The sequence below is a fragment of the Leptopilina heterotoma genome, unplaced genomic scaffold, assembly GCF_015476425.1.
Source record: "Leptopilina heterotoma isolate Lh14 unplaced genomic scaffold, ASM1547642v1 Lhet_180, whole genome shotgun sequence".
In the NCBI taxonomy this organism is placed as follows: Eukaryota; Metazoa; Arthropoda; class Insecta; order Hymenoptera; family Figitidae; genus Leptopilina; species Leptopilina heterotoma.
The window spans coordinates 450,541-463,436 of NW_025110897.1; the positions used below are offsets into that span (position 1 = coordinate 450,541).

At 24.0% G+C, this 12,896-nt stretch overlaps 1 protein-coding gene across 1 annotated transcript; it reads left to right on the forward strand.

Annotated features, from left to right (window-relative positions):
* The first annotated feature begins 2,222 nt into the window (after nucleotides 1-2,222).
* On the forward strand, nucleotides 2,223-4,260 carry LOC122499984 (protein ALP1-like). Its single transcript, XM_043608610.1, has 4 exons — nucleotides 2,223-2,545; nucleotides 2,686-3,035; nucleotides 3,573-3,792; nucleotides 4,083-4,260. The coding sequence occupies exons 1-4, from the start codon at nucleotides 2,223-2,225 to the stop codon at nucleotides 4,258-4,260; spliced, it is 1,071 nt and encodes a 356-aa protein (XP_043464545.1).
* The last annotated feature ends 8,636 nt before the right edge of the window (nucleotides 4,261-12,896 follow it).

The window sequence follows — 12,896 nt, forward strand, 5'->3', positions numbered from 1 at the left end:
CAATACTCTAATTTTGATTTAATAGAATTTTTCTTAATCTAATCCGTACATTCATCTTTATTAACTTAATCAATACATGAAAAGCCAATATAAACTTTACAATTTATTGATAAATTAGTAAATTTAATGATAAATATCAGATTTTCAATAAAATAATAAAATAATATATATAAAATACCTAATTTAAATTTAAAAAGCAAATTCTTTTATTTACAAATTCATAACTCAAAGGTTAGAAGTTAGGAAGCAAGTAAATAATGAAAAAGTATTAATTAATGAGGGTGAAATAAAATTACTACATACCAATTATGTCCGATGTGTGGAATTAAAAATTTCATGTTATCATAATAATCAAATGAGCATTTATGTTCTTGGGCTTCAGATCCACTTGGAACATATTTTGTTATTGCTTTGTGTTCTACCTTAAAAGAATTTGTTAGAGATCTCCACTTGGCTTGGATGCCATTAACTGAAAATATTTAAAAGTTGTTCATTATTTCACAATTATTAATTTTATATAATAGTAAGAATATTGCCCTTAAAATAAATTACATTTGGCCATTTTCAGTCTTCGCACTTGATAATTAATTTTAAAAAAGTAGCAAAAAGTAGCTTTCAAACTAAAAAAAGCAGTAAAAACGTAGCTATCGAAAAATTGAACTTGACGACCAAAAAAATTCGTTTTACACACCACACAAAACTCACAAAAATTCTATTCTATATAATAATTGAATTTTCGGAAACAATTTTAATATTTATCGACATAATTGAATTATTTATTATTTTTTATTTTTATTTCAATTATTTCAAACAAATATAATGAAAATTGTATTAAAAATAATTGATTTATTTCGAACAATTTCATTAAAATATTTGAAAATAATTGAAATCCTGTGAAAAATTCTATTATTTTTGTAAATAATTGAATTCTTCCAAAAAGTTTTAAATAATTGATTTTTTCGACGAATTAAAATTAAAATTTTTAGAAGAAACATTTTTTCAACAATAATTCCTGTAAAATTGTATTAAAAATTGAAATCCTGTGATGAATTTTATTATTTATGGAAATAATTGAATTTTGGATTAATTGTATCAATTTTGTTTAATTAATTGAATTCTTTTGCATAATTTTATGAAAATACTATAGATATTGAAAATACAGAACTTGGAATATTTTTTGAAAATAATTGAATCGTTTTAAAGAATTTTATTATAATTTTTGAGATTACTTTTTTTTGTTTTTAGTATTAGTAAATTTGAAGTTGCGGAACTGAAATAAACAGAAATAGTTGCTTATAGTAGCTGAAATCTAAAAAAATACCCAAATAGTAGCATAACGTTAAAAAAGTAGTAAATAGTAGGTTTTAGTAGATGAGTGCGAAGCATGCATTTTTGTTAATGAAACTTTAAAATTGTTTTAATTTCATTTTTTTTTTAATTTGAGGTTATGTATTTAATTGTATGTATTATAAAATGAGTTACCATCAAAATTTTTGTCTTTAAATTTTTCTTGAAGCTTTTTTTTTAAATTTTCCCAAATTGAATTTTTCTTATTATTATTTTTATAAATATTTAATTCTTTATCATAAAAGCAAGAATTTTCTTCCATGAAATTTATGATGAATAAATTTACATCAACTTCTTCCGTGGTTCGTTGACTGTTCTCGTTTGTTTCCATTGACATTTTATAATTTCTACGTTAACAATATAAAACAACAAAGAAGATAAGAATACAAAATCAATGCCAATAATATAAAACGATAAAAAACAAAACTTGAAGAAATACTTAAAACACTGCAAACAATTTTGCAAAGCAAACTAAAGGTACTGCCATAGTTCTTTCTGGACAGCTGTCTGCGCAGGCAGACAACCTCTATTAGGCGGAAAATTTAAATTTAAGTAAAGTAATATTTTTTTAATGAAAATTATTATTAAATAATAAATAAATAAACTGAATAAAAAAATAATTATTATAATTTTTATTATTATATTTAATTTGATTATTATAAATAAAAAAAATTATTAATGTAATTATTTTAATTTTAATTTAAATCTTCCGCAGATAGCTGTCAAAAAGAGCTGTGGCAGTACCTTTAGGATGAAAATTTTTTGTCCCAGTGTTATTGTTAATATTTCGTTACATTTTTTGGTATTTTTTCTTCTGTGATTGTTAAAAGTTTCATTGTGCGTAAAAAGTGATAATATCTGTTCAATAAATTGCAATGGATTTAATACCTGCGGTTCAAGTTTCGTTGTCTTGGTTGCGAATGGTGAATTTGTATTTGGAGCATAAATACAAAGAAGAGCATTGGCGAAGATATTGGGTGAAACCGCATTTGTATCCAAGTATAAGAAATATGTATGGTGCTTTTGCGGTTACCTTTGAATACATGAAACGGTCAAATCATGAGGATTTTTATGACATTTACCGAATGAAGGAATGCCAATTTGACGAATTACACGAAATGTTGAGGTTGAATCTAGAAAAATCATATGTAGTTAGAGAACCTTTGTCATCGGAGCTAAGACTTGCAGTTATGTTACAGTAAGTTTTCCTTTTATAGTTCTTTGTATAATTTTTTTCTGACTATAATGCACAATTTTTCCATTATTATTATTATTATTATTATTATTATTATTATTAATTTGTAAATTAAATTAAATTCAAACACTTTATACTTACAGTTATCTGGCACAGGGAGATAGCGTGAAAACATTATCCAGGTACTATTTAATTGGAAAATCGACCATGTACGAAATTATTGCTCAAGTCAGTAAAGCGATTTGGGATATTTTGTCAAAAATTTATTTAAAAAATAAAACACCTGTAGAATGGCAAGCAGTTGCTGATGAATATGAGAAAAAATGGAAGTTTCCGAACTGCATAGGAGCCATTGATGGGAAACACATTCGAATTATAAAACCGCCACATTCTGGCAGTACTTTTTTTAATTATAAAAAATATTTTAGCTTCGTCCTGATGGCATTGTGTGATGCCGATTACAAATTTACCTGGATCGACGTTGGAGATTATGGTAAGCTCTCAAAAAATGTGCGTATTATCAATAATATACAGAGCCGTTCATTAATTTTTGCAATGATTTTCTAAAAAATTGTATCACTTTAAAAAAATTGGAAAATTTTGTTTTTCAACAACAGCACCTATGTGAATATTAATAAAATTAATTTTTTTAATTTCTGTTTCATATATAGTGTTAAAGCTTTGAAAATTTTTAGAATTTATAAGAAAATTCTCAATTTTAGAGAATTTTTGGTTTTCCTCATAAACTATGAAATTACTAAGAATTCTAATATAAAACCTTCAATTTTGGAGTGAATTAGAATATTTTTCAGGGTCAGGGAAAAAGTTAAAATTTTGTCTGGAAAAAAGAGAAAAGTCAGGGAAAAACAAAATTAAATTTTTGTGGCAACTCTGATAATAAACAAAATACAAAAATTTTATATAGTTTTATAGCTGTAGGGTGGGCAACAGTTATTGAGAGGTATTTTGTTTATTCACTTTCATTTATTTTCAAATAAAAATAAATTATTTATTTTCAAAAAATTTCTAGGATCCCTGTCTGATTCGAGTGTATTTGATGCAACTGGTTTTGCTCAGGAATTAACCAGTGGTCGCTATCTTCTTCCTAAAGCAAGATGCCTTCCAGGAACCAATTCAGTTCTTCCATATTTTATAATAGGTGATGCTGGATTCGGTTTGAAAACATTTTTGATGCGCCCTTACAGTCAAAAATTTGTAAAGAATTACAGAGAAGAAAATTTCAATTTTCGGTACTTTATATTCAGAACAATACACTGAAAAAAAATTATGGTTAGGGTATATTTAACACTATATTCGAGTTAAAACAATCAGAATTTCGGTGAAATTTACTAGAATTCTGGTTAATTTAACCCGAAAAAATCTAGCAAGAGTATATGTATTTAACACAAAATTTTACGTCTAAAAACATACTTCTTGGTAATTCCAACCAAAATCTTTTTTCAATGTATATAATTACAACATTAATATATTATTATGCCTAAATTTTGTAAAAAAAATATATAAATAATTGTCATTGCAGTTTATCAAGTGCACGTATTCCAATCGAAATTTCCTTTGGAATATTGGTGAGCCGATTTCGAGTATTACTTGGAATGCTAACTTTAAAATTAAGCACATCAATCAATATAGTTAAGTGCTTGGTATGTCTTCACAATTTCCTCATGACAAAGGATGGTTCAGAAGAGGCTTATCCGTAAGTTTTATTCAAAAAAAAATGGAGAAAATGAAGATGAAGTTGAAGATACAGAGTGTGAAAACAATGATGATGAAAACGTTGAAGAAGAAGGTGACATTCCACGTCAGGTTACAAAAAATAAAATCAGAGAAACTCTTGCACTTTATTTTGAAAGAAATTGAAATTAATATTTAGGCTGACACGAGGATAGTGGAATTCAATAATTTTTGGAAAATGTACAAGAAAAGTTAGTATCGTTTATTCTAACAAATTTCTCTCGTGCATAGTTCAATTTAAAACGAAACATTTCTTAATTATAATTTTTATAATTATTGAAGCACTAGCTGAGCGAAATCTTTGTATTTTATTACTACATTATAAATAGAGAATCTTACGAGAGGCACATATCTTATTAATTCTTATTAATATCGAAGAAACTCATAAGAATACTTTTATACAAATATTTCTTATATCTAAAATCATATGGTCTTTCATTTCGTTTAATAAAATAAAAAAATAATAGTTGGAAACAAAATAGAATGTAACGATATAATGCTATTAACAAATATTTAACTATAAGAATACTGCATTACAAATATTGTTGTTTTTCTTAATTTCTATGTTTTTAATCACATTTCAGTCATTCTATTCATCACTGCAGTGAAAACAGACCTTTTATTTTCAGGCTTTACTTTTCGAAATGTCTTAATCATTTCTTCTTCATATCCGTCTAAAAATGTATTGCCCAATTGCACATTTTCAGATATATTTTTCAGCACCTTTTGAAATTCAATTTTATTGATAATGTTGTGATTTGACCTAGCAGCCATATTTGCTGTACTCATTATCCTTTTTTTATCTTTGTAGTAGGATATTGCAGCATTTTTAAATATTTTGAATTCATCTATTGCAGTCTGAAAACTTTTGTCTCTAGTCTCCCAATTATTTCTTTGACTTATAGCAAAGTTGTCAATTGGAGGATGCTTTACTGTAAGTATGGCATGTTGTTTGAATGTAAAATTTTATTAATATTTATGGCATAAAAAATGTAATAATAATAAACTTTACCTTTTCTTACGTAAACTGGCTGACGATTCTCTTTATAATTATTTGCAGAAGTTCCTAGGTTCTTGGGTAATTCATACATCTTTGTAATTTTATTATAAATATATGGGTTTTCCAAACGAATATTTTTAATAATTCTTGGTTTTTGTTTCTTCTTATTCAACTCTTGATTTTCTTTTCCAATAAAGTTATTAAGTATTTTTTTTTGGTCACTAAACATTTATTTTTTTTTTAATTTAATATTTATAAACAGAAAATTAACATTAAATTTAACATGTTTAGAGGCATAAAAATGTGTATAATCATAAATTAAAGTAATAAAGATTTAAGAAAAAATTGATGCAATAAAAATCAAACTTGTACTCTGAAAAAAATTTATTTTTAAATTAAAAAAATATTTGCATTTATTTTACATTATTTTATTCTTAAACTTTGTATATATTATCATTAGAATAAGAATGTACCTAATCTTAATATTTAGTATAATATACTAAATATAATCTAACAGATAGGAAAATTTCATATGTAGAATGGTTATGCTTAATCCAAAAAAAGTATTTCTCGGGGACTCTTGTCCAAGCGCGTAAGGCCAATAGGGTAGGAGTATAAACAATAAAAAAAGTGAACAATATTCTAAAATGGAATTTTTTAGCTTTATAGCAGCATTAAAACAATACTGCTGTAATATATGTGTTTAATTTTAAGCAGATTTATAATTTTGTCAATTTCTCAAGAAAGATAAATTGTAATAAGTAAAATATAATAATTACGTTTTTATCCCTTCATGAATATTTTCTTCGTTAACATGATTGTCTTCGGTTTGGTAATTTTTTAATTTCAATTTAACTTCATTGGTTGAATTTTTTATGACATTAGAGTTTTTATTCTTGAATCTTAAATATTTTTTTACTTCAATTGATTTCAATCGCCAATTTCTAGAAGATGCATAATAATTAAAATACTTTCTTCTATAGACATATCTTTGCATGAAGTCTTCGATGTCAATAGCATCTGCTACGGCTGAAGTTGAGGGAAAATTAGTTACGTCACTTTGGCGAACAGTAATATTTTCATCAATCTGAGGTTTCTGTTTCTTCTTACTGAATTTTTCATTGTTTGTTCCAACGAACGCAACGAGTTCTTTTTCTAGTTCACTGAAACTAAAATATTTTTAGTAATATTCCATCAATTCAAACAACATCCAAATAACATAAAAAAATAAACAAAAGATTTTTGTATTTATTACAATCAGTATCAATTATCTACACAAATAACAAACGCAATAAAAGTGTACAATATTTTGAACATTACAGATAAAAATGAAAATGAAATGAAAATGTAAGTAATTTTTCATTAATTGTATACACGAAAAAGTAATATAGAATTTCATTTTCTAATTAAACTTACAGGATTTGTTATTAAAAAGGTATCTTATAACGTTATTAACAAATCAAAGTTAGGGAATATTTCAATTTTAACAATATATTTTTAACATGAAAAATTTCCCCAAAAATATGTTTGCAAATATTAACGTTGTGAATGCTTTTCCATAACGTTTTTATAGCAAAAATTATTTATGTTAACGTTTGGTAAATTGATAAGTAGATAAATATTATTTATAATAGAGAAACATTTATGATAGGCATAATTTAATAATGTGCGTATGCTTGTAATTTATTGAACAATTAATTTTTTTAAGACAGAAAATACAACTCGGGTAAATAGAAACAGAATATCTCATTTTTAATATAAATACATATATTTTTTAAAAAATAACCAATTTAGAAATTGGTTTTTTTTAAATTGAATATATTGTTGCTTTAAATTTTAGATAAAAATAGAAGGAACATTTTAATGAGAATTATAAATAAATAAATAAATAAGAGCAATTGAATCACTGTAAAGTTAGATTAAAACTGTAACATCATAATGGTTCAAATACACTTAACGGGTTTTTCTCATGCAAACGAAAATAATGTTAATTAACTTCAAATATTTATAGCGTAGCTACAATAAAGTAAATGTGAAAAATATCCTGATTGACTGTCTCTATAATATGAATTACTTACTTCATTAATTCATTATTAACTTCATCTCCTGTTCCATCTTTAAATCTAGCCTTTTGTTTTAGAACTGTCTTATTTTGTGTTTCTTGCAAAAATTTAATATTGCACTTGTTTTCTACATAATTTTCGTCCTCTACGGAACTAGAGCAATTTCGAAATTGCAATTGTGATTTATTGCTTTCTATTTGCTGCAAATTAATATTAAGATCTTCTTTGTAACCCATATTTTCTAATTCCATTCTTTGCACTTCTGCTGCAGAAGAAGTTGAATTTTCATTCAATGATACTTCTACTCCGCTTTCTTTAATCATTCCTAAAACATTCGAACTGATAAAAATTATTTTAATTGTGTTTATAAAGACATTAATATTTAAATAATAACGTTAATTTTTTGAACATTATTACCTTTCCGAATTGGTTTGATCAATAATGTATTTTTCAAGAAAAAGCATATAGTTCTTGTATTTATAACCAACACCTTTTTTACGAGCTTTCACGTAACAGGTTCGCATGTTCGTCCAACGTGCACTTAATTCTTTTTGAAATACAAAAGAATTACTATTAGAAGTGTGTTTCACTGATAGTTATATTACATAGGGGAGAGTGGGCCAAAGAAAATTAATTTGTAAATTCATTAAAGTATATAATGATGAATTTAGCTAACGTACGTATGTACCTTTAAAACCTAAGACATAATATTTGGAAATGTTACACAATTCCCTCAGAATTTCCTTAAAAACATTTTCGGAAAAGTTTATAACTAAAAAAATAAACTAATAACATTTTTACATAGCGTTGCATAAACACAAATAAAAAATGTCAAATTAAAAAAAACAAAATATACTACACACGGTTATTTCAAATTTTAAAGCAACACTTTCCACAATTTCGACAATTCCGGAAATATTAACACCTCGACGGTTTGTCCCACTCTCTCCTATTGTTATTAATTATCTTTTAATTTTTAAAACATTTATAACAAATTTAAAAAGAAAACATTTTATAGAAATAGTATTAATTAAAGTATTTTTGTGGTAACTTTAAGTTTAAATATAAAAAATGTTTTCTGCTTATGAATTTTAAAAATATTAAGGCACGCTAAAAATTTATTTTAATCAAATGAAAATTATTTTATTTTCAAATTTTTTTGATAATTATATCTATGGTTTATAAAATTTTTACGAATTATTTATTTCAAAAAATTAACTTTTTGTATTTTTCTTTTATTTCAATGTTTCGTACAAAATACATACTATTTGCTAAATCTTTTTTAAGCTGTTGTGGATCTTCATCTGAAAATTACAAATCATACAAGTTATGTTAAATTAAATAATTTTAAAAAAATTTTTTAAATTAAAAAAAAATAATTAATAATTAATAATTCAAAATAAAGTCATATGAAAATATAAAGAGAATCGTTAATGAGTTTATTGCTTTCTTTCAAAATCTTTCTGTAATGATAAATAGCCAGAACAGAATTTATTTAAAAAACTTGCATTCACCTGGTAATATTAGATAGTAACCTTCTTCTAAGAAAGAGACTGATATTTCTTCCCAAGCTTTTCTTCTCATTTCTATACTACACCCTTTTCTCTTATATAGACATAGGTGTTTCTGAACGCATTGTATTAGGAAAATATCTTTTTTACAATTCTCTTGATTTATATTCATTGTTCATGACATACAATCAACAAAAAAATATAATACATAAATATAAACAGATGAAAATACTTAAAAAACGTAACAGATCACAAAGTAAACAACAGGGATAGATAGGAGAAAAACAGGTGGTGCACTTCTTCTTATTTATAACCATGGGTTGAGTGCAACCAAGTCAACATAGTGTACATTGGCAACGAACTGCGGGTCTAAAGCCTTGTACATACAGCCATCATGATTTGAGACAGGTAGTGCAATGTTAGAAAAAAATGCACAATATCTCTGTTTTTCAGCTACCTATCTCTGGTTAGTAGCATTCAGTGTGTATACTTGGGTTTTTTCGGTTTTCATTTTAGTATTCTAAATTATTTGATTAAACTTTTATTTGAATTTTTCCAATTGTTCAATACAATATGTCTCAAAATCCAGAAATTGATAAAAAAGATATTCTTCTAATACAATGCGTTCAAAAATATCAATGCCTATATGACAGGAAACGGTGTAGTGTTGAAATAAGAAATACAACTTGGAATAATATTCTAATCACATTTCTTGAAGAAGGTTATTATCCGACGTTGTCTGGTTAGTAAAAATATTTAAAATCTATTATTAACATTAATAAGAAAGGTCTCTGACAAGAAAAAAATTGTATGTTTTCATTTGTAATTTTTTTAATGAAAATACACAAAGGAGATACAATAAATAATAATAATAATAATAATAATAATTATATTATTAACATAATATAATTAAGTCATGTTTAAGTATTTAATACATAAAAAATAAATAATGAAAATTCATTTAATTTTCACTCAATTAAACACAAAATTTGAATTGAGATAAAAATTGCACAAACATAACCTCAAAATAATTTGCTTTTCAGATACCTTTCTTTAGAGTGTGTTACAAATATTTATTGTATAATAATTATTCAAGATTGTAAAAAGTAAAACCAAGTTATGCCTTAATTTGTATACTGTCATTATAGAATTTTAAATTGTCTAAATTTTAATAATAATTCCGATATTTTTTACCTGCGTTATTGTTCAATTTTTTAAAACTTATTATTATTTTCATATTAAAATGAATTAATAGATTACAATTAAAAAATGTCATCATTACTGCCAGTTGCTCAAAATATTTAGATACTGTTTTTAGTGAAAATTATGAACATTATTGACAATCAATATTTATTATAATTTTGTTAGATAATCAAATTATAGACAATGTTATTTGTTGGAATACGCAATACCTGATTTAGCAATAATTTTCCAGATTAAAAATTTTTATAAATAAAGTTTCGCTTATTAACAATTAAACACTTTTAATTTCTTTTGAACCGATTACCTATTACTTTCTAAAAATGATATTGAAACTTATAAAAATAATTCATTTTGAATAAATTTGAACAATTTATAATTTTCAGATGACCCAGAACAATTCAAGAAAAAAGCAGAAGAAAGTAGGAATTTTTATATTAGTTAACTAATTTATTTATTTTATTTTACATTTAAAAATATCTAATTTATTTCTCTACAAATGTAAAAATAAAAAGTGTTTCTATTGTAATTTCTTTGCAGTTAAAAGAGAATTGGTTACTCGCTGGACGAACATGCGAACCTGCTATGTAAAGGCTCATAAGAAAGGTGTTTCTTATAAGTACATGAATTATATGCGGTTTCTTGATGCACACATTTTCCATAAAAATAATTTGGAAAAGTAATAATGTTTAAAAAAATTAACATCGCTTTTCAAATATTAATTGTTATTCGTAAAAGCCATTAAATTAATTTATATCAGTTCACAGGTTTTAAGCTTAACTCAAAAAAGCGGAGCAGAAGTCCATGAACCGCAAAACTTAAATTGTGTGCAAAATGTAACCATTCCAGCTTTTGAAAAGTAATAATGTTTAAAAAAATTAACATCGCTTTTCAAATATTAATTGTATTCGTAAAAGCCATTAAATTAATTTATATCAGTTCACAGGTTTTAAGCTTAACTCAAAAAAGCGAAGCAGAAGTCCAAAATGTAGCTTATGAACCGCAAAACTCAAGTTGTGTGCAAAATGTAACCATTCCAGCAGATATGCAAAGAATGGAATCCCAAAATTTGGGCTACGATTCAAAACAAGTAAATTTCATCCAAGATGCATCTATTGCAAAAGAGTTGCCAACAATTGAGTATCAAAATGTTGATACACAAATAATTGCGTAATCATTTAAATTATATATTCTTTATTTTATCTTGTTTCTTAAGAATACATTAAAAAATATGTTAGTGCTGGATTAATTTTTATTATACAAAAAATAAAGATTTAAAATAAAATAAAATAAAATAACATCAATTTTATCTATTAGTACATTAAAAACTATTAATATTTGCATAAATCTTTTAATTTATTTTATCTTATAGGTCGCAAAATATTTCTACCCACGAAGAAGATCAGAATTATTATTTAGAGCAAATGGAAAGCAAAAAATCACAATTGCAATTTCGGAATTCTTCTGTACCACTTGATGTAGAGAGCGCTGTTGAAGACGAGAATTATGCACAACATATACAAAATGAAACAGTTTTAAAGACAAGAGTTCAAGTTAAAAAAGAATTATTAGAGTAAGTAATTCTTATCGTGTACATAATCATTTTGGATAATTTTTCACACTTACTTTCTTCGCAATAATGCAATTATTTTCATAAATAATAACATTTTTACAGAGATTAAATTATTTTCATAAATAATAAAACTCATTGCAGAATTTCAATTATTTTTAATTGCAGTTTCAATCCAATTCCTCGAAAAATATAATTATTCTTAAAAATTTTATAAAAATTCGTTCAATGAATTTAATGATTTAAAAAATTTGTTCATAACATTTTTTATAAGAATTCAATTTCAAGAAACATGAAATTAATAAATTATTTATTTTTGTATTTAAATAATTGAATTCTCATAGAATTTACTAATAAAAATGTCTTTAAAATTTAATTTCAGTTAAAATTTTAGATTATAAATTTATAATTAAATATTAAAAGCATTATAACGTGGATTTTTAGAAATAATTAAATTTAGAAAAAGTTTCGAAACTAAAATCATTGAAATTCTTAATTTTTCATATTTTTGAAAAAAAATTATGTAAAATTAATTCTTTTTAAAAATTTATTAGGATTTTTATTGAAAATAATTCAAGTTTTTATTTTTCATACAATTATAATTGAATTCCTTGAAAAAAGTAATTATGTTCATGAAAGTTTTAATAAAATTCTACAAAAGAATTTAATCATTTAAAAATTTGTTACTAAAATTCTTTATGAGAATTGAATTTTGAGAAATATTCAATTACTCAATAAATTATTTACTTTTGCATTTAAATAATTAAATTCTTGTAGAATTTTCTAATAAAAATGAATTTTAGTTAAAATTTTATATTATAATTAAATATTAAAAGCAATGTAGCGTGCATTCTTAGAAAGAATTAAATTTTGAAATTATTTTTTTCTTGAAAAAGTTTAATTGAATTTTCTTTTATTTTATTTGAAGTTTTTATTTTCTAATATGCATTTAATTAAAAAATTTTGGAATAATTGAAATTTCGTGAAATTGAATATTGTAAACAAATGGATTTGAAATTTTCCAAAGAACTTTTTCGAAAATTATTAAAAATTCATATATAGTAAAATTGTAGTTAAAAATTTTTGAAAATAATAATTGAATTGAAATAATGAAAATAATTTTGAAGAAGTATAATATTCTTATAATATAAAATAATGATTTTATTACTTTGTCATCTTTAATTATTATATATTAATAATAAAACATGAAGAAATCGATCACTCCGAGTCGAAGACTCGGAGTTATCGATATCTTCAA

Coding starts and splice junctions, on each gene's coding strand:
- LOC122499984 (XM_043608610.1), top strand. CDS start 2,223: ATGGATTTAATACCTGCGGTTCAAGTTTCGTTGTCTTGGTTGCGAATG. Junction 2,546..2,685: donor AGACTTGCAGTTATGTTACA/GTAAGTTTTCCT, acceptor TTATACTTACAG/TTATCTGGCACAGGGAGATA. Junction 3,036..3,572: donor GATCGACGTTGGAGATTATG/GTAAGCTCTCAA, acceptor AAAAATTTCTAG/GATCCCTGTCTGATTCGAGT.